The sequence below is a fragment of the Haliaeetus leucocephalus genome, unplaced genomic scaffold (genome assembly GCF_000737465.1).
Source record: "Haliaeetus leucocephalus isolate CR32 unplaced genomic scaffold, Haliaeetus_leucocephalus-4.0 Scaffold656, whole genome shotgun sequence".
NCBI lineage: Eukaryota > Metazoa > Chordata > Aves > Accipitriformes > Accipitridae > Haliaeetus > Haliaeetus leucocephalus.
Window position 1 is genome coordinate 10,476,034 of NW_010973092.1, and position 20,453 is coordinate 10,496,486.

A 20,453-nucleotide genomic window follows, 5' to 3' on the forward strand; every position below is an offset into this window, starting at 1 on the left:
GGCGGGGCGGGGAGAGAGAAGCGCGCGTCAGTCGGCGGCCATTGGCGAAGCCCTGCCGGGAAGAGGGGGCGGGTGCTGACTGGAGGGCGAGGTGTCACTCAGGGAGCGCAGCCGCCGCTCCGGGAACGGATTGGGCGAGGGTCAACGGGCGCCCACCACATGAAGAGGCCTGCCTTCTGCAGCATCTGATTGGGTGGAGAGCTGCCACTCCGCTCCAGCTTGCGTCGTGATAGGGGCGTTGGGGGGGTGGGGCCGAGCGGCTGCTTAATAAGGCGGGGCTTGCGGCGGGTCTCCAGAGAGAGCGTGGGTGGTTGGTGGCGGTGGCTGGCGGGGGGCTCGGCCGCTGGTGCACCCAGGGCCCTCTCTGAGGTGTCCTGAGCTCCTGTTAAAAGCAGTTACGTGTTTAGGGGAGCCTTCCCCCTCTTTGTAGCCTGGCCTTGCGTTTGCGATGGCCTCAGTAAAATTTTCCAAGCGCCTGCGTGTCCGGTGTTGGTCAATCCCTGCGGGGCGGGTGACGCAAGCTCTGGTGCGGGGCCCGGTCTCCCCAGTCGCTCCTGCCGTGGAGGTTTGGGGTTTCCTCATCCCCCGGTGCCCTCGGCGGTGGGGGGATGCGGTGCTGCCAGCCTCGTCCTGCTGGGGCTGATGTCGGTGGCTGGTCGTGTGCCATTCCGATGTTTGAGCTCTTCTTGGGCTCTTCAGTAAGTGCTGCTGCTCCTGCAGGCTTCTTCCCTCTGATGATTTGCTCTAAAAGCATTTTTTTTTTTTTTTTTTTTACTGGTACTTCAGTTAGCAGCCTTACCCTGTATGAAGATAAGCTGTGGTGTCTCCCCCCGCCTGCTCCCCGGCAAATAAGTCATTGATTTCTCTGCAGAGAAATCTTACTCAAGCACCCCTTGGTGGTCCATCAGCCCTGCAGATGACCTGCCCAGCTCCCTGCTTCTCCTAGGTGTAAAACCGCTCATGAACCCTCTTACCCGTTAGCAAGTTGTGCCTGCCCTGCTTTCTGCTCCTGGCTTTCGTGTGCAGATGTCACCTCTGCCGTCTCTTGCTCCAGCTCACAGGTGATGCCTCCTTCCTGCCTTGCGTGGGGCTGCCCCAGGTACAAGGTTGGTGGTGGCCAGGACATGGAGGAGCATGGGGTGACGGGCAGGTCCCTCCACCGGCTTCTGTCAATGGCAACCTGCTGGTGGGGACCAGCCTGGGCTCCTGAGCGCTGCTTGGCCAGGCCGTGCTAGCAAGCAGGAGGGAAGGGGTTCATGTCCTCAGGCTGTAGCGAGGCTGACGATAACAACACAAATTATTGCAAGCACTCGTGGCCTGTGCAGTCAGTACTGACTGTAGTCCACCGTGCCCTTCAGCATCCGCTGGAGATCAGATGTCGCATCTTCTGGTTACGAACCCACAGTGATAACGAGGAGGAGGAGGATGCTTTGCCCTGCCATACCTCGGAGGTGATCTCCCATGTCACTCTGCCATGAGGGATGAGCTCACGCTGTGAGCTTTTTTCTTTTAGAGCTGCTTTCCTTTTAAAGGTGGCACATACTTATTTTGAGCCTCAAATGTGATGACTTTGTTTCCTTGCATTTGCATATTTAACTCTTAGGTTGCTACTTTCTGTTTCCTCCCAGCTGGTGTTTTGCAGCACTGTTCCCACCGCTGGCAAGAGTTATCAGCCACAGGGTGCTGCCGGGGCAGCACGAGGGTCCAGAGGGGTCTTGGTGTCCCCAACACAGCTGGAGGCAGCCCAGGTGGTGGAACCAGGACTCTGCTTTTTAGCTCTGTGGAGGAGGTGAGGCTGGAGACGGCTCCAAACCCAAGCCTATCAGGGGAGTAATTCAAAATAATCTTGAGAAATTGGAGAAACAGCCTGAAAATGCAGGATGCAATTCCAGGTGGACAAGCGCAGGTGCTGCAGTTGGGCAGGAGTAATCAGCACTTTGAAGGGAGCTGCTTTCCCGGCAGTACTGGGGTCACGGCGGCTCGTGAGCAGGGCAGGAATAAGGGTCATGCTGTAGCAGGTGAAAGAGACTTTGTACAAACTTGGAATGGAAATGGCTGCTGTGGAGATTCAGAGCAACCTGCCTGACCCGTCTGCTGTGGACAGGGTGGTGTGCTGGATGGCAATGCAGTGGGAGATGCTCAATGGGGGAACTCTGCCCATAGCGCCCCAGCACCCCAGTAGTGCCTGGGGCAAAGGTGGGGACCAGGTGCTCCCAGACCCCATCCAGCCCTTGAGATTTGATGTTTCGGACATCAGCCTGAAGCTCCCTTCGGTGGCTCGGATGTTGTTCTGATGCCAGCACAGGCTGGCTGTGCTGGCATCTCCTTGCCCAAGCCAGGGCAGGGGGTCCCTGCATGCCCCCACTCCGGCTGGTCCCCAACTTATCCTGCCCTGCAGCATCCTGGATCCGCACACTCATGCCCAGGAGGAGGGACGGTGCCTGGTCCCCCGGTCAGCCCCTGCAGTGCTGGGTGAGGGTGAGAGAAGGGCCAGGCAAGGGTGAGGGCAGAGCACACAAGCCAGGGCAGCGTGGTGGGGCCCCGGCATGCTGCCCATGGGGCTGGTGCCCCTGGGGGAGAGCTCCTCTCCCTCAGCCGAGCTGGCCTGGCTGAGTCCCCGTCAGGCACCCTCATCTCCCCGGGTATTTTTAGAAGCAAAGTGCTGTATAATTGTGAAAAGGCTAAAGGCAGCCTTGGGAGGGGAAGCCAGGCGGCAGCGATAGGGCAGCTTCTTCCGCAGATGGTGCCAGCATGGCTGCAACTGCCGGGGCCGACTGCCTCCAGGGGGTCAGCGCTGGGTCCCCATCTTGGCACGATCCCTGCTGGGAGCCTCTGCTGGTCCCAGAACTCATGCCACGACCCTCTGCGCACAGGGCCAGTGGGTGCAGGGGATGACCCAGGGGTCCTCACCGCTGCGAGTACCCCCGTCCCTTTGAGCCCCCCGGGCCCCACGGCTGAGCTGTGCCCACCCCGGCAGGGGCTGGTGGGGGCCAGCGTTCCTTGGGTTCCAGCTCCCAGGCGCCGGCGGCTGTTTTTAGCCGAGTGAAAGTCCAATGTTTTGAGATTTTCTATTTTGAGCGGCAAAGCTGGAGAAGTGGAGCGGCCCCTGACCCCCGGGTGTCTGTGCGGAGTGGGGCAGGGAACCAGGCAGGGCGGGTGCAGGGTGGCTGCTGCCCCTGGGAGGATGTGGTTGCCCCCGGGTCTTCGCCCCACGGTTGCCCGCGTGGCCCCTCGCACCTCAGGCTGTACCAGAGCCTGTTCCCATGTGGTCCCATCTCCCACACTCTCCCAAGGGAGGACGGCCTTTCCAGCACTGGGATGTCATTCCTCCTTTCCTTCCTGCAGCAAGATCCCGATGAAGCCGCTGAGCAGGATGTGGGGTGTCGCACCCCAGCCCTGCACCCCTCGTATCCCACTGTGGGGTGTGTATGTGGTTCCATGGGGCCCCCATGGCATGATGGCACAGCTACGTGCTGATGGGCAGCCAGAGGGGACAGCCCCGGCAGAGGCACAGGGCTTGAACTGGGCTGCTGCAGTGGCATGGCCAGCTCAGCCCGGTGCAAGTGATGCTGCCATGTGGGGAGTTTCATCCCCCACAGCAGCTGTGGGGTCCATCCCCTGCGCAAGAGGATGCTGGCAGTCACAGGCATGCAGAGGAGCTGGGGTTCGCCTGGCAGCGGGGAGGACTGGCGCTCGCCAGAGCTGCCATGGCGACTTGTCACCACCAGCGGGTCACCCATGCTGCAAAGAGGACAGGTGGGATGACAACGGGTGCTGGCGATGGATGCTGCTTGATGGGCTCCCAGAAGGCAGACGCCAGCCCCGGGCACAGGTTTTGGCCTCATTTTATTAAACCCCACGTTTCCAAAAGTACCTCAAGATGCACACTGGCACTGCAGTCCAGGGTCCACGGTGGGGCCGGGTGCTGCCAGTGGCGAGCGGGGCTGGGGGCTGCGTCCTTGGTGTCCCGGTGAGGTCCTAGGTGCCGTGACGGTGGGGGACGGCGAGGAGCCGGCGGAAGGCGGCACGGAAGTCCCGGTTGAAGAGGGTGTAGATGAGGGGGTTGAGGCTGCTGTTGCAGTAGCCGATCCAGAAGAAGAAGCTGAAGAGAGGCTTGGAGACGCGGCAGCCCTCCCCACAGACAGCCCCCAGGCTGTAGGTGAAGAAGAAGGGGAACCAGCACAGCACGAAGGCCCCCATCACCACGGCCAGCACGACGGTGAAGCGCCGCTCCTGTGCCCGCACCAGCCGCTGCCGGCACAACGACACGCTCTGGTGCTGGCTCCGGTGCCGCCAGCCTGGCATCCTGACCCCCGGCCCCTTCTTGCAGGTGCCGGCGGGGCACGGGGAGCGAGCGGCGAGGAGGGCCGCCGTCCGCCGGGCAGTCAGGTGGTAGATGCGGCAGTAGACGGCAACCATGACGAGGCAGGGGGCGAAGAAGGAGGCGGCGCAGGAGGCCAGGACGTACCAGGTCTCCTGGCTCAGCTGGCACTCTCGGCCCCCAGGCCGGGCCCGCAGGAGCGGTGGCAGTGCCACCAGGGCCGCCGCCGCCCAAACCGCCCCGATCATCCCCTTCACCCGCCCGGGGCTGCGGCGCAGGTTGAGCCGGGCTGCCCGGGTGACGGCCCAGTAGCGGTCGAGGCTGATGGCACAGAGGTGCCCGATGGAGGCGGTGCAGAGCAGCACGTCCAGCGCCAGGTACAGGCTGCACCACACGCCCCCAAAATACCAGTAGCCCATCACCTCGTTGGCCAGCGAGAAGGGCAGGACGAGGACGGCCACCAGGATGTCCGCCGAGGCCAGGGACACCAGGAAGAGGTTCTGCGGGGCCCGCAGGGCTCGGCTGGTGGAGATGGCCACCACCACCAGCGCGTTGCCCACCAGCGTGGCCAGCAGGACAGCCAGGGCGGCCAGCAGGATGAGTCCTGTGGCTGCAGGCGAGTGTGGGGCGCTGCCAGCCTCGCTGCCGTTACCGGAGGCATTGAGGAGGGTGCCGGCTGGCTCCATGCTGGCCCAGCCCTTCAGGCTGACGAAGCCCCATGGGGCTGCCCCCCGCCACGCACGCCCTGCTCACCGGCCCCGCCGCATCTGGTGGCGCAGCCCTGGCATCGCTGAGTCCCTGGGGGGGCGTCCTGGCCACCACTGCTCCCGTACTGACCCGGTCTGGCAGCAAGGCAGAGGTCGTCCCGGCCCGGTGGCCGCCTGGCCAGGCACGCGGGGCGGCGGCAGTGCCGGGAGCCCCGGAGCGGCTCCCACGGCAGCCCCGCTGACTCCGCTGGTCCCAGCCCGGAGGAGGGCGGGAGGGAAGGAGGGAGGGAGGGACGGGCCGATATCGCTGGCAGGAGCCCAAGCATCTGTGGGCAGTGGGAGAAGCAGTTATTGCCAACACTTAAAGGGCTCCTGCCATGGGCGTTGGGGTACCCAGCAGGCTGGGGACACTGCCTGACCACGCCGAGTTGACATCCCGCTGAACCCCAGCCTGGCAGCACCACAGCACATCGCCAGCTGCCCTGTGCTGTGCCCGGATCACCGACACACTGCCGTGGCACATAGCGGTGCAGCATGGACCCTGCGGGCTCAGCCCTCTGGGGATGAAGCGGGTGGAAGAAGATGCTGCCTGTGGCACATCAGGCTGGCTGCAAACCGCAGGGTTTAGTTGCGGCATCGTCAGCATGTGCCCCCATGGCACCAGCAGCGCGTTTGGTGCATCCCCAGCATCGGGCACCCATACTGGACCAGTCTGTGCAGTGGTGGTGTATGGCCACAGGGGCGGATGGTGGGCATCTGGCACCTGCGGCTGTGGCTGCAGCAGGGTTTGCAGAGGCAAGAGCCTCTGTGAAGAGACACACACCTGGGGCGCGGGCGCTCGGCATTTATTAGACACCAGCTGAGCGGGGATGGCGGAAACTGGGTGGCCATGGGAGCGGTGGCCCGGGCATCCGGTGCCAGCTAGAGCCGGGTGGCACTGTGCAGGGGCGGGCAAGGGGAGCCCACCCGGACAGCGGGGCTGGGTACCTCCTCAGGGTAGGAGAGCGCGGGGTTGTCCAGCCCCAGCCTGGCCTTGTCAGGACGAGGACCCTCGCGCTCCTCCCAGCCCTCAGGGCTGTGGCAGCGGTCAGTGCAGCAGAGGGTGGCCCGAGTGATAAGCCGGTCTAGGGGCTGCAGCGAGTGCATCCAGGCGGGGAGGAAGTCCCAGGTCTGCAGCCATTTGGGCAGGCGGCCAGGGCTGCGTACCTGCAGCGCGTTCACCAGCCCCACGAAGAAAAGGAGGCCGAGGAAGGGTGCGCCCACCCCCACCAGCGCCCGCCAGCCCGCCATGGAGATGCCGAAGATGAGGGAGGGCAGCAGGAGGAAGCAGACAATGAGGTACAGCACGGCAAACCAGCGGTACTTGGCCGTGCGCTCGCCCAGTGCCTTGGCCATGCGGATGGGCAGGCGGGTGAAAGGCAGCGGGTACCACAGCAGGATGCCAGAGATATTGAAGAAGAAGTGGCAGAGGGCGATCTGCAGGGACAGTATCCGCGTTGGGCCGGGCACGTGGGCTTCCTCCGGCCCTTGCCTTGCCTGGTGCCCCCCTCCAGCCCGGCCATGGCCCCAGGCTGCCCATACCTGGAAGGAGCTGGCCAGCTTGTCCCCTGGGCTGGCCAGGGCAGCCAGGATAGCGGTGGTGGTAGTGCCGATGTTGGAGCCCAGGGTCAGTGGGTAGGCACGCTCGATGCTGATCACCCCCAGGCCTGCAGGGGAGGCACCTCATCCTGTCTCATTGCTCCTTGCCAGCACTGTCCCCACACTGTCCCAAGGAGGCACGGATCCTCCCACCCCTCTGGGTGCCCTAGCACCCACAGGCCATCGTGGGGGGGACCAGCACATGGCAGGGGACCAGGCATAGCCAGGACTCACCGATCAGGGGTGTGATGGCTGAGGTGAAGACAGAGCTGCTCTGCACCACGAAGGTCATCCCAGCACCCACCACCATGGCGAAGTACCCAGTGAGCCAGCTGAGCGGGTGCGGGAGGTCTGCCACGGCATGGCCATGGGCACAAGCATGGACACAAGCATGGATGTGGGCACGGACACATCAACTGGGAGCAGCCCGGAGCTCCTACATGGTGCTGGGGAGGGGGCTGTGGGGCCAGGCTGTGGGTTTGGGGCCAGGCTTCGGGTATGGGGTTAGGCTGTGGGTATGGGGCCAGCCTGGTGGCTGGGATGGCTGGGGAAAGAGGATGTGGACACCAGGAGGCCATGACAGCCGTAAGCAGAGTGCGGATCAGGGGCAGGCAGGGGGCTTGGGGGTCAGGCAGGGATGGGGGTTAGGGGCAGCCAGGGATGGGTCTGAGGAAGGCAGGTGGGGATAGCAATGGGGCTGGGTGGCCATGGGGCAGGCAAGGTCCCATCCCGCTCACCCCACAGTGGTCCCTGTCCCACTCACCAGTGTTGATGACCTTCTGGATGGCTTTGGCCACCTGCCCCTTGAGCAGGGAGTTGAGAAGTTTGACCAGGAGGATGAGGCAGGTGCAGAGCACGATGAGGGACCCAGCCAGCAGCACCAGCCCCACAGCCAGGTCAGGCAGCGGTGTGTCAGTGAAGAGGTGCTCGCCTGTCCCACAGCATGGCTGGGCAAGGGGCTGGGGCCAGCCCGGCCCCACTCACAAACCTGCCCCCTCCAAGACACCCCCCCACCTGGACCCCAGCCCCAACATCTCCCAGCCCTGCCCCACATCATGAGTCCAGCCCCATGCCCAGCACATCTCCATCCCACCTACAGCCCCTTAGCCCCGCCTGCACCTCCCCAGCCCCGTACCCCCCCAGCCCTGCCCAAGCCCCCTGCACCCACTCACACTTCTGCCTGGTAATGTTGTGGAGGCTCTCTATGGCCTTAGTGCTGCAGTGGCCGGGGGACGTGCAGTTCGGGGGGGGCCCAATCTCCACAGCAGCTGTCTGCAGGGAGAGGGTGGGCAGCAGCCAGCTCCACAGCCTCCTCGGCCAGCCCCTGCCCACCACCCACCCTCCGTGCGATCATTTGGTAGACCCAGCAGGGCCACGGGCCCCTCACCTGTGGGGGTGTGAGGCCACACCAGACGCGGATGAGGCTCCGATTGCGCAGGCTCTCATCCCCCATTGCAATGCCCGTGATCACCGACTTGTCCAGCTGCAACAACACACGTGTTGGAGAGAGCCCTTGGGGGCTGACAGCACCCACAGCTCAGGGACATCTTCACTGGGATGGGGACACCACTGCCAGCCTGGGGACACTTGGATACAACCACCATCAAAGGGACACCAGTGCTGGGGATATTACCACCAGCACTTGGACAGCAATGCTGGGGGACTACCACCAGCCTGGGGACACCACCCTGGGGGACACCGCAGCTGAGAAGACCTGGATGATAAGCTTGGTGAAGGGCTCTGTGATGATCTTCAGCAGGTCGGGGGCATCCTTCCCACTGCGGATGTTGAAGGTGGCTACGACCAGGCGGGTGACGTGGTGCAGGTACCCGCTCACCACCTCCAGCGGCAGCAGGACCAGCACTGACAGCCAGTTGAAGCAGTCATGCACTGTGGCGCCGGCAAAGGCCCTGTGCAGAGGAGCCTGTTGGCATGGGGTGGTCCCTGGGGAGCAGCCCCCAGCCCCCCGAGTCCCCTCTGCCCCTTCCAGCTCTCACCGTTTGAACTCACTGCGGTCACCAGCCTGCATGAGGGCCACAATGGTGTTGGTGACGGAGGTGCCGATGTTGGAGCCCATGATGATGGGGATGGCAGAACGCACCTCCAGCACTGGGGACAGAGACACCCGCTAGCCCCGCATGGCTGGGCGCAGGGTGACCCCATCCAGCCACCCTGTCCCCCAGCCTCAGGTCCCCGAGACCCCCATGGGCGCACTCACGCCCCGAGGAGACCATGCTGACGATGATGGATGTGGAGGTGGAGGAGCTCTGCACCAGCACGGTCACCAGGATCCCCACCACCAGCCCAGCCACTGGGTTAGAGAGGATGGCGTTGTCCTTGAAGATGTCCCCAGCCACCTTGCCTGCAAGAGAGCATGAGCGGCAGGGTGCCAGCACGGTGGGTGCCACCAGCTGCCCAGGCACCCCCACCAACCTACCTCCGGCCAGCTGGAAGGCAGAGCTGAGCACGTCCAGGGAGCACACGAAGAGGTACAGGAACCCGAACATCAGGGGCACCTTGAGAAGGGAGACACAGATGGACTGGACTCTGGCCCAGCACCCCAGCTCTGCGCAAGACAAGAAAGAGTGTTAAACACCGGCCGCAGCATGGCCCCAGCTCCCGGGGCTCCAGCAGCCCTATGCCATCCTCCTGTGCCCCTGGTGGGACATGTCCCCAGCCGTGCCACCACTCCCCGGGTCCCCTCCATCTCCTCCCACCCTGGAGCACCCTGTGCTGACTGCCCCCGTTGCCCCTCGCCTCTGCCCGTGGAACCCCAGGGAGCTGAGGGTCTGTCCTGCCGGCAGGCAGCCCACTGTGCTGGGGGTCCAGCTGGGGTGCCAGCACGAGGACTGGCACCACGGGACAGCGGGGAGGAATTGCTGCCAGTCCCAGGGACAAAGCTGGGGCTCTCCTGGTACGCCCCAGTCCTGGCACCCCGAGGCCCCTCTGGGTGCCTCTGGCAGGTCTCTGGGGTGCTCCCCAACCTGTGTGCCCACCACCCGGGGGTCTCACCTGGCTTCTGCAGCTCATCCAAGCCCAGCCGGGGCCCCTGCCAGGGCAGCGTATCCAGCTCGTACCGCTCCCTGCCCTCGCCCAGGCGCCCGGGGGAGCCGGGGCAGGGGAAGCCATGGTCAGGGCAAGGCACCGCACCGACGGTGAAGGGGCAGGTGTGGGCACCCGGCAGCCGGTGCAGAGCTGGGGAGAGGGGGCACCTGCGTTATGGCCCCATCTTTGCAGGGGCCCCCCTGCGCAGGAGAGCCGGGCACCGCCTGAGCCACGGTCTGGCCAGAAGCAGAGCTGAACCCAGCAGGGCGAGGGAGAGGAGGAGGAGGAGGAGGGCTGGGGCCACCTACCTTGGGGGCTAGGACAGTAGGCGAACTGGGGCCCGTGCACCACCCTTCCTCCCCGCACCGGGCAGCGGGGCAGGGCTGGGCTCTCCCTCCGGTAGGGCAGCATCGCTCCTGCTGAGACTGAGCAGAGGCGGCCGCGCGTCACCACAGCAGAGCCATGGCTGCGCCGCGCTGACCGCCAGTGGCTCCCCAAATCCCTGTGGTGCTGGCACCACCGAGGAGCACCATCCCATCCCCAATGGTCCCCTGGGTCACTGGCCGCCACAGTGCCACCCCAGAAAGCTCACAAGGGCAGGCAGGGGACACGGGGAGGGGACCCCTCCTGCCCAGGGCCTTGCTCACCTGGGACTGACCGGGCTCTCAAGGCAGCACCATGTCCCCATGCCACATCCACGCGTCCCTCCAGCGAAGTAGCCCACGGGGGACTGCGGCCCTTTATATGCACGCCAAGAGCAAAGTCTAAGGAGTCCCGTGTTGCCCCTCGCCTCCGCTTGCTGCTCACCTCCTCCCCAGAAATTCCTGCAGTTAATGGGTAACCCCACGGCATCCCGCGTCAGCTGCAGCTCTGGGGCGGGATGGGGCGCACGCCCCCGGGGTGCCGTGCCGCTGGCACACACCACCTCGCCTGCCCGAGGCTTGGCATTGCCCCTGGGTGAGCGGCACCTGGTGCAGTGGGGAGCAAAGCCGAGGCAGTGCTGGAGCCCCATGCCCAAGGGGTGATGCCGGAGTAGCCTCAGCTCTCCATCACTTGGTGCCAGCTGCTTCATCCCCAGCACAAGAGGAGGAGGAGGAGGAGGAGGAGGAGGGCTCAGTGCTGGTGCTGCCAGGGTGTCCCAAACCAGAGGTGAGGCTGCACTCACATCCACCATCGTTGGAGCCATCCAAGCATCAGCCATGAGGGACCCAGCTCTGCCCAGAGCACGTGCCATCCTTGCTGCCAGGGCATTGGTGGTGGGTTACATCAGCACCAGTGCGGTCCCTGTGTCTTGTTGCTGGTGGTGATGGTGGCACACAGCCTAGCTCTGCCCGTGCCAGCAGCTCAGCACAGAGCAGCCGGCAGCACTGCGAGGGCTGCGTGGGGCAGAGCCCGCATCTTCCCAGCATGCGCGATGCTGGGGTGGGCAGGAGCGGAGCGATGCCAACATTGCCGTCACCACCTCCATAATGCCATTTATCATTACCCGCTGTTTACGCACCTCCAGCCAAGTTTCCATCCACCCACAAGGCGCCCGGCCAGCTCATATCCACGTCTGCCTGGGGGAGAGCCAGGGGCCAAAGGCCCCTCCAGCCCCGGTGCCCGTGGGGAGTGGGCATGGAGGGGCAACACAGCTGCCACATCTCCGTTCCTCCAGGGTCAGGCACTCCCAGGACCCGTCACCATAGACAAGCCAGCTGTTACTGTATGGGAGGAGCAAGGGGAGATCCCTCGGGTACTCCAGGGTGCTCAAGGACAGCCTGGGGACATCCCTGCCACTGCTGGAGCATCACGGAGCCTCTGCCGAATCACAAACTGATGGAGGTGAATGCCTGGGAGGTGCCACAGCTGGGGACATGTCCTGCCCCTGCAGGGCCTGGGGACCCTTTTCGCTGGGGCTGCAGCCAGTGGCACCCACAGAGCCCTGTGCCAGGCTGTGGTGGGCAGGAGGTGTCCATGCTTGCCCCATGCCTGGGGGCTCTTGGCCAGCTGCCCCCACAATCATTAACCCAGTGAGGCCCTGGCAGCTCTGGCTGTCACTTATTGACAGGGTTGGGGCTGAAGTCCTTGGCCGTGCCGGCCCTGCAGCTTTCCCTACACCATCACCGGTGCCGGGAAAACAAGCTCCTGGCACTGCCCCTTGCTGCCGGGCAGGGTGGCACTGGAGCTGAGGGCTGACTCCAGCCCTGCCCTGGCCCCGAGGGGGCTCCATGGGATATGGAGGGGGCTCCATGGGGTATGGAGGGGGAGACATCACTGCTGGGAAAATCACTGTCCAGCCTCAGCAGCGGAGGAAGGAGAGGGACACGCATCCAGGCAATGCTCTTTATTTCCCCCGGTTTCACACCACAGACGGGACTGAGCAGCACCACGGAGACACAGGGGGGCTCTGACCGGGGCTGCAGGGCCGCAGCTGGCCGCGGCAGCATGGGGCTGGGTGGTCATGCCCCCTGTCCCTGGGCAAGCCCTGGGGCTGCCCTGGGTCACCCCTCTGCCTCTGGCTGGGCAGTGGTGACAGAGCAGTGACCCAGGGCACAGCCACGAAGGGCCCCAGCACACGCAGATGATGGAGGGATCTCCTGGCTGTTGTCAAGGGGCTGCCTCCATCGCAGACTGGGTCTGGGACCTCTGGGGACATGGGGCTGCTGGGGATGAGGACCCACAAAGCACAGCCAGGTCCAGCAGAGCCAGGCTCAAAGTTATAGCCCAGCACAGCTGCCAGCAGGGATGCCAGGCTGGGCACCTGCTGGGTACCCACACACCAGGCTCAGATGCTCAGCACCCAGGGGTGCTGCATTCCTCTGGCATCAGCAGGCCTGTCCCCAAGGGCCAAGCACCCGCAGCCCCAGCCAGGCCGGGGCAGGGGACCTATGGGCAACTCGACCTGCAGGTTGCTTCAGCAGCCGCCTACGCAGGGTCTCCCTGCAGGGAGGAGGAAGGCTTCTTTGGCATGACCTGCGGGCTCTGCCTCTATCTGCTTGGGGCAGGAACCAGGTGCCCTGCTCCACAATGGCAGTGCTGTCGTGGCAGGATCAGGCCCGGCCACACTCACGCAATGCAGACGGTAACAACCTGCCCAGAGCACAGGCTGGCAGGGCCATGCTCACCCTCCCCAGGAAGGGTAGACCCACACATCAACAATGGGGGAAGCCCTGTTCCTGCGGGGTCAGGGACCGGATCCAGCCCTCAGCTCCAGACACTCATTCTCCTGACCCTGTCTGCCAACAGCACCGGGGTTTGGGGCTGGAGCCTGCCTTGCCACCCCACCCATCCTCTCTACCCTGCACACCCTTCATTTGGAAGGGTGCTTTCCCCATCTGAACAGTCAGTGGGGCTGTGCCAGCCCGGCACAGGCAGGATTTGCTGGGTGGGCAGCTCTGCCGCAGGCAGAGCAGGCAGAGGCACTGGGCAGGACAGTGCCAGGCATGCGTGGGACGTTGCAAAGTGCTTTGCAACAGGGATTCAAACTATGTACAGGACTCCCTTGACGTGCACCAGGATGCAACCCCACTGAGGGGCATGGCAGCTGCTCAACCACTCACAGTGACACGACACAACAGTTTGGGACAGGACGTGGACGAATCTGCGGTCCAGGCAGTGTCGGCGGTGCAGGGCAGAGGCTGGATGGGCCCCGTGTTGAACCCCGGCATGGCCCGGGGGTACCACGCGCCGGGTGCAGACGTGCAGCAGGACTCATCGGAGCTCATGGTCGACCGGAGGCTGAGCTGGTGTGGGCTCTGTGGGCTGAGGATGGCCGTTTCCCTCGGAGCCTGGGTGAAGGGCGCAGGGCTGATCTGAGCCCTTGCAAGTGCTGTCATCCTGTCCAGGGAGCTGGAGGAAGTCAGGCAGGACCAGGTCCTCCTTGGAGAGCAGCCCACGCTGGTCGTTGGCCCGGCAGCTCTGGGCACGGTTCAGCAGCTCCACCAGCCCTGGGGAAAATGCAGGTCATGCACCTGAGCCTGGCACTTGGTCTCCTGTCCTAACACCTCAGCTGCCCTCTCCACCTGATGTGACCCTGAACATGTCACAGGCACAGCACCTGCACCTTCTCCCTGCTCCATGCCAGCATCCATGGGATCCTGTGCCCATCCCCAGCACACCAGGGGACCCCAAGTCCCCCATAGCCCATCCCCAGCTTCACAGGACCCTGCACCCATACCAGCAGACCAGGAGTCCTGCGTCCCTCATGCCCTCACCCTATGTTTTGCCCCAGCCCCTCAGCTTTCAGACATGCGAGGTCTCACCTTCCAGGTCGTACGTGCGGCGGTTCAGGTTCGTGGCAGCTGAAGACCGGGGCCGGGAGAAGGAGGAAGGCATCTCCCACAGTGTGTTGGGCTCTGCTCCTGTTGGGCTTCCCTCCTGCAATGAGTAGCCCAGGCCTCAGTGATGGGGCAAGGAGGCAGCTCTCCACCAGCCCACATCCTCATTGCCCTCCTACAGCCTGGCTCCTGCCTCAGCACCCGCTGCCCAGCCCCGCAGCATGTGCTGGGGTCGCAGCAGGGCACACCTTCCCCACAGACCATGGCAGCAGCCATGGGGGCATCTCTGACCAGGGTGGTGGGATCTTGAGCTCACCTCACTCCGGAGTGGGGAGGGGGCGGCCGCAGCCTCGGCACTCTCCGTCACTCGTACGTCTGCAAGGTAAGTGATGCTCAGCACCCTGTGCCAGCACCTTGGTCCTGGCCTGGCTGGTGACAGGATGGAGCCCATCCCAGGAAGCAGGAGCCATGGCCAGCAGAAAGCAGTCTAGCCCTGTGATCGCTCTGTGAGGGATGTGGCTTGTGGGGGAGGACACTTTACCTGCCAGTGTTTCCAGGACAAGTTTCTGAGCAGCCACTGTGCTGACCAGCTTCTCCAGGTCCACAGGGGCTGGCTCGCCTTGCTGCAATGGGAAGAGCCAGCCGGTGTCACGCTTGCTGCAGCATGGCAAAGGCAGCCAGGCTGAGGACCCGTGAGCTCCCTGGGCAGACCCTGCCAGGTCACGGGCTGCACAGCGCAGAGCACACCCACGGTAGGGTGCCACAGCCCATCTCAAACACTGGTGACTCTCCACAAGCCTGCAGGCTGCCCCTGGCACAGAGCGCTGCTCCTCACTACCAGCTCACTACCAGCAGCCCCTGGCCCAAGCCCCAAACTAGGAGTCCCCCCACCACAGCATCCTGTCCACAGGAGGCTGGGGTTGTGCCCACCAAGGCGCGAGCCCTCACCCGCCGCAGCAGCACCAGCTCCATGCTCACGCCGTACTTCCCCAGCACAGGTTGCAGTGCTTCCCGGATGCGCTTGGTTGACTTTGCCGTGATGCGGATGGTCTTACTGAGGGAGGAGATTTCTAGGCTGCAGAGGGGGAGAAGAGGTTGTCTGCAGGCAAGCATGGACAGGCAGGGGCAGAGCCAGGGTGTTCAGGACTGCCTGGGGGGTTAGGTGTGGGGCACCGTGGGTGGCCACATGTGATAGGGACCGGACACGTGGGCAACAGCATCAGCCCCGAAGCTCCCACTCACTCAAAGCTTATCCTGTTCTCCAGCTTCACCTCCTGGTCTGCCAAGACGGAGCACTCCTGGTCCAGCACCAGTGCTTTCTGCAAGAGCCAAACCATCAGGAAAGGGCAAGCAGAGCAGCACGTGGTCCCAGCCCAGGGACTGCCTGGCTGGCAGGAGCTCCCTCTCACCCCTGCCTGCCCTACCTGCTCGTTCCCCACCAGGTAGACCTTGATGTCGGGGAGGCTGAAGCCACGTTTCTCGCATATCCCTGCCAGCATGTCACGGATGGAGTGGCCAGGCCGGACGGAGGCTAGCGAGGCTGTGCCGTCGGGCAGGTACACGCAGCAGTACTTCATGGGCTTGGCTGGCAGCTCTGCCTCACTGCCCCCCAGGCTCTTCCGATGGCCCTGCAAGAGGGATGCCATGGGATGAGCCCAGCTGGTGGCAGCGTGACGCCGTAGGGCCAGCACAGCGATGACTCACCTCAGTCCAGGGGCTGGCGGCTGTACTGGCAGAGGACAGGAAGCCCAGGTCCAGGCTGGCTGAGGAGTTGAGTGAGCCCTGAGACTCCCGCCACAGCATGGCGCTCCCACTGCCTTCTCCCCCCTCTAGGAAAGACAGAGGGACAGTGGTGGGGACTGCGGGCAACCTTCAGGGGCGGCACGGCCCCTCTGCCCAACTTGGCACAGCACCTACCTGCCCAGGAGGGTTCCCGCCGCTCTCCCTTCCTGAAGGACCGTCGAGGGCTGCGGTTGGCACTGCTGCCTGCTGTCTCCACACCCAGTGGCAGGGACTTGCCCAGCTTCAGCTTCGACTTCTGGGGCAAATGGAGAATCTCAGCACGGGGACATCTGAGGCTGCCCCTTCTCTTTCCCTGGTCCCCTGACCCCTTGTCTGTCCTCAGCCTGGGGCTGGGTTTGCTCTGAGCGGCAGGGAAGGGACCCAGCACCATTTTTTCAGGCAAAGGGACAGATCCCCGTCCCCCAGCTTCCCACCCCGCTCACCTTGCTGAGGTCAGGCGGGGGGCTGCTGCTGCGGGAGTGGGGCCGCAGGTCGGGCAGGGGCTGCCCCTGGCTCTCTGCCCGCAGGCAAGCCTGGTAGAGCGGGGATTTCACAAAGCGTGTGTAGCTGTCAAACTTCATCAGGTTAAAGATCTGCAAAGGGAGGATGCATGTGCTTAAGACCCCTGCCCACCTACAGCTCACTCCAGCCACTGCCCTGTGGCGCAGGCCCACAGTGACAGCCATGATGCTGGGCGATGCACGAGGTGGTCCTGCAAGCCCCCATCCTGTGGGTGGGGTGGAGCATGGGTGCTGCTCATACCTGGAGCTGCTGGATGCGAAACATGTCTGGGGAGGGGGTGGCCAACATGTCCTCTCCAATCCAGGCCTGCTTGTCGATGTTCACGGGACTGACTGAGTGGCTGGAGAGGAACTCATCGTAGATCCGCCGTGCCTCCTGGGCCAGCTGGGGGAGCAGGGGTGTCAGGCCAAGACCAGGAGCCCCCTCCTCACCGCTACCCTCTGGGAGCCCCTGGCTCACCCCATAGAGCCACCTGAGCCCTGAGGGGCCAAGTCCCGCCCCGGGACCAGCTTGGTACCTGGGCTTCAGGATTAACACTGGAGCCAGCCACCCCCACCCAGCACCAAGCTCTGGGCACAACTGGCCGGTCTCTCCATGGAGGTACAGCCTGAGGTAGAAACCATCCCCCCTAGCCATGTGGCTCTGTCCCCACGAGCCCCCGTGTAGATTTCTGCCCTTGCTCTCTTGATGTCCCAGCAGCACTCTCCACCCTCTGGCTGCCCCGGGCTGGAAAAGCACACCCTTCTCCATGGGGCAGGCAGTCAAGGCTGTGTCTTTTCAGATGCACATCACATCCATCTCCTTATTCCTCCCGCAAGAACTCCCAGCCTGCTCAGTCTCCCAGAACAGGGGTCTTCTGGGATCCTGGGACACGCAGGCATGACAGACCTCCATCTCTGCCCATGTCCCTCCCAACAGCTGTGTGACCCAGGCTCAGCCGCACTGTGGCTGTGCAGAGGCCGGTACCTGCTGCGTGTCGCTGGCCGGGATCTGCTGGAAGCGCTCGCATGCCTGCCAGAAATAGACGTTTTCGGCGCTGAACTCCTTCTTGAGGAACTCCTGTGGGGCAGAGAGATCTGCTGGCCTGGCTGGCACTGTGGCCGTGGAACAGCCAGTTGCCAATGACGGACAGGAGTGGGGACAGAGGTCTGGGCTGCGGCACTCACAGTGAAGTACGTAACAGCCACGCGGTCCTGCAGCAGCGTCTCAAAAGATTGGGCCCAGCTGACCACAGACCCCTGTGTAGAGCCACAGGTGGCTGGCGGTCCTGGTAGGCTGTTCACACTGTGGTTGCTGCCACGGGCCCTGGAGGCGTTTAACTCTGAGAGAGAAAAAGAGTCAGTTCTAGCTGCCTGGGTGTCCCCCAGTGTCACTCCCCTTTGCCAGCAGCCCTCCATATCTGCAGCGAGTTCATCTACCTGATACTGATTGGAGCCCGTGAGCCCTCAGGTAGGGAATGGGAGGAGCATCACAGTGGCATCTTTGGCAGATTGAATGCCGTGATGCTGCAGCTGGCACTTTGCAGTGTGACAGCCCCACTTGCCAGTGCTGGCCATCCTCCCCTCCCCGGGTGTCACCGTGACTCCACCTGTGACTCATCTCCCAGGGGAACAAAGCCGATGCGTGGGGAAGGCATCCAGCCAGGGAGGGAAAGCAGGGTGGAAGGGGACACTGTGGGGCACACAGCGTGGAGGGAAGCTCAGAGGGTGGGTAGAGGTGCCTGAAGTTACACTCTCCATTCCTGCGGCCACGACAAGGAACAAACCCAGTGAAAGGAGGACACAGAAAGTGTCACCTCCAGCTCCCAACCCTGAGGAAACCCTCCCTTGGGGAAACACAAGGTGACAATGCATTCAAATGGAGTCCCTCTGTCAAAAAGATGGAAGTTCCCAGGGGCAACCCCAGCTTTTGAACTGGTTTAGCTAGTGACCAACTGAGAGCAGAGGGTCATTTGCAAGAGAAGGTAAGGGTATGGAAGCAGGGCTCTCCTGGCAAAAGCCGGTGGAAGCAGAGGCGGCGGCAGGCTGCTGCTTTGCTGGGCTCCCCACCCTTCTCCTCCTGTCCAAAACACACCATAACTGCACACACCCTGCGCAAGGAACATCAGCCACTGGCACCCTGCGCTGGAAGGATCCTGTAGTAGGGCCGAGACAGGTGAATGGGCTGTCTGACATATCCAATGCACAGTGAGACAGACAAACAGACAGACTCCCTCAGGGAACCTGGGGCTGGCTGGTACCCAGGTTCTGCTTGCCCCAGGAAGCCCCTCAGCCCCCAACACCCAAGGGTGCCAGCTGAGCAGCCAGAAGGGAGGGACGGGCACAAGTGGGCTGTGTGGGAGGGATGGAGGGGTATGGTGAGTTCCTGGCAGAGGGCTCAGCCCAGCACTGTGGGGGTCCAGCCATGCACCCGCCCACGGCACAGCCTGTGCTGACACAGGACCTGACTCTCTGGTGGCTCCTTGCCCTTGGCACCAGGCTAGCTGTGGGCTTCCCCCTCCCCTGAAGACGATGCTGGCCTCCCGTCCCAGAGCAAAGAGCAGCCTTACCTCCATCTGACACAGCCGGGCCCTGCGGGGGTGGAGAGAAGAGAGGTCAGAGGGGTCACAACGGCGTCTGCCAGCCCGATGGAGCAGTATCAGGGCAGGCAGCAGCGTCAGGGCAAGGCCAGCCTGAACCCAGGAGCAAGGGACACGGGCTGCTGGCAGACACTGCTCTGGTGTTAGCTGCAACTGGGACGGCTGCCCCATGGCAGAGGCAGGACATGGGGCTCCCAACCCAGGGGCAGTGAGTAGAGGTGGGAAGTTACAAGGGGTGTGCACCTCTTCTCCCACCTCCTATGCATCTACTGCCCTGGGGCCAGGCCATCACTTGGGAAAGGGTAGATGCTATCCGATATAACCCTGCCAACACTGCCCTGGGAGGAGAGAAGCAGCCTCCCCGGCACAGGAAGGGGAGGGGAGGAGGGGAGGGAAGGAACTACAACCACAGCCCTAGACAGGCAAACTGCCTGCTCCCTCCTTCCTTGGGGCCTGGGGCTACTGCAGGGCAGATGCCCCAAAACGGGGACTGTGTGCTGCCAGCCCAGGACACAGCAGGACCCTGTGGCATCGCCTGGGCCACCCCAGATACCATCTGCGGGGGTGTGGTATCCCAGGACCCACAGCAAGCAGGGAGATGGGGAGAGCCTCTGCAGTCAAAGCCCAGTCAAGCACACCCTGCACGGTGCTGCCTCTCATCGCTCAACTGGGGCCACACTGAACTGGTGCCCTTGACCTGGCTGTCCTGTGCCCCCCACCCTGCCAGCCCCACACACCCCAGCCTGCCCTGCACACCCCCTGCCTGTCCCCATCCCAGCCCAATTATCCCACCCCTACCTGTCCCTGCTACTCCACCTCACACGCCGCTGCCATGCCCCTTACCCCAGCACCACACATCCCAGCCCCGCCTGCCCATTACCTCAGCCCCATATACCCCTATCTTGCCAGGTCCTTGCTCTTTCCCATCCATACCCACATAGCTCTACCCTGCCTGTGCCACCCAGCCCCACACACACCAGCGCTGCTGACTCCAGTCACCCCATCCCCATATGTCACTGCTCGCCCATTACCCCAGTGCCATACATCCCCACTCACATCGCTGTCTCAGCCTCCTAAACCCCTGCCTGCTCGTTACCGCAGCCCCCTATATCCCCGCCTGCCTCCTACCCAGCCCCATATACTGCTGCCTGCCCTAATACCCCTCCACATCCCTGCCTGCTTTGGATACCCAAGCCCCATACCGCCCTGCCTGCCCAGTACCCAGCCCCGCAGCCCCCGCCCGCCTGTTATCCACCCCACACCCCTCTGCCCGCCTGCTGCCCGGCCCCGTACATCCCTCCGCCTGCACGGTACGCAGCCCCACACCCCTCGCCTGCCCGTTATCTGCCCCACGCCCTCCCGCTTGCCCACTACCCGGCCCCATACATCCCTCTGCCCGCCCGTTATCCACTCCGCACCGCCCTGCCCGCCCGGTACCCAAGCCCCACGCCGCTCCGCCGGGCGGGGCAGCCCCGGGGGATGGAGGAGACCGGCGCCCCGGGCCGGGCCGGGCCGGGACTCACCATGCGGCCGTTGTGGACCAGCAGCAGCTTGGCCTTGCCCTGCATGCCTGGCACCGCCCGGCCGAGCGCGCTACCGGC

The 20,453-nt window shown here is 64.0% G+C and overlaps 2 protein-coding genes across 2 annotated transcripts; both read right to left on the bottom strand.

Moving 5' to 3' along the window:
• Positions 1–3,978: 3,978 nt before the first annotated feature.
• SLC34A1 (solute carrier family 34 (type II sodium/phosphate cotransporter), member 1) lies at positions 3,979–10,128 on the bottom strand. Its single transcript, XM_010579233.1, has 13 exons — positions 10,020–10,128; positions 9,679–9,861; positions 9,104–9,232; positions 8,885–9,028; positions 8,664–8,775; positions 8,381–8,576; positions 8,006–8,149; positions 7,839–7,866; positions 7,430–7,597; positions 6,901–7,017; positions 6,610–6,734; positions 5,951–6,504; positions 3,979–5,026 (listed from the first exon to the last, which is right to left on the bottom strand). The coding sequence occupies exons 1-13, from the start codon at positions 10,120–10,122 to the stop codon at positions 3,979–3,981; spliced, it is 3,051 nt and encodes a 1,016-aa protein (XP_010577535.1). The 5' UTR covers positions 10,123–10,128.
• Positions 10,129–12,332: 2,204 nt separating this feature from the next.
• RGS14 (regulator of G-protein signaling 14) lies at positions 12,333–18,311 on the bottom strand. The gene is made up of 13 exons (XM_010579039.1): positions 17,441–18,311; positions 17,241–17,333; positions 16,515–16,658; positions 16,196–16,345; positions 15,888–16,008; positions 15,675–15,799; positions 15,395–15,598; positions 15,213–15,289; positions 14,919–15,045; positions 14,512–14,593; positions 14,287–14,345; positions 13,956–14,070; positions 12,333–13,640 (listed from the first exon to the last, which is right to left on the bottom strand). Exons 1-13 carry the CDS (start codon positions 17,669–17,671, stop codon positions 13,405–13,407), a joined length of 1,764 nt encoding a protein of 587 aa, XP_010577341.1. The 5' UTR covers positions 17,672–18,311; the 3' UTR covers positions 12,333–13,404.
• Between the last annotated feature and the right edge of the window lie 2,142 nt (positions 18,312–20,453).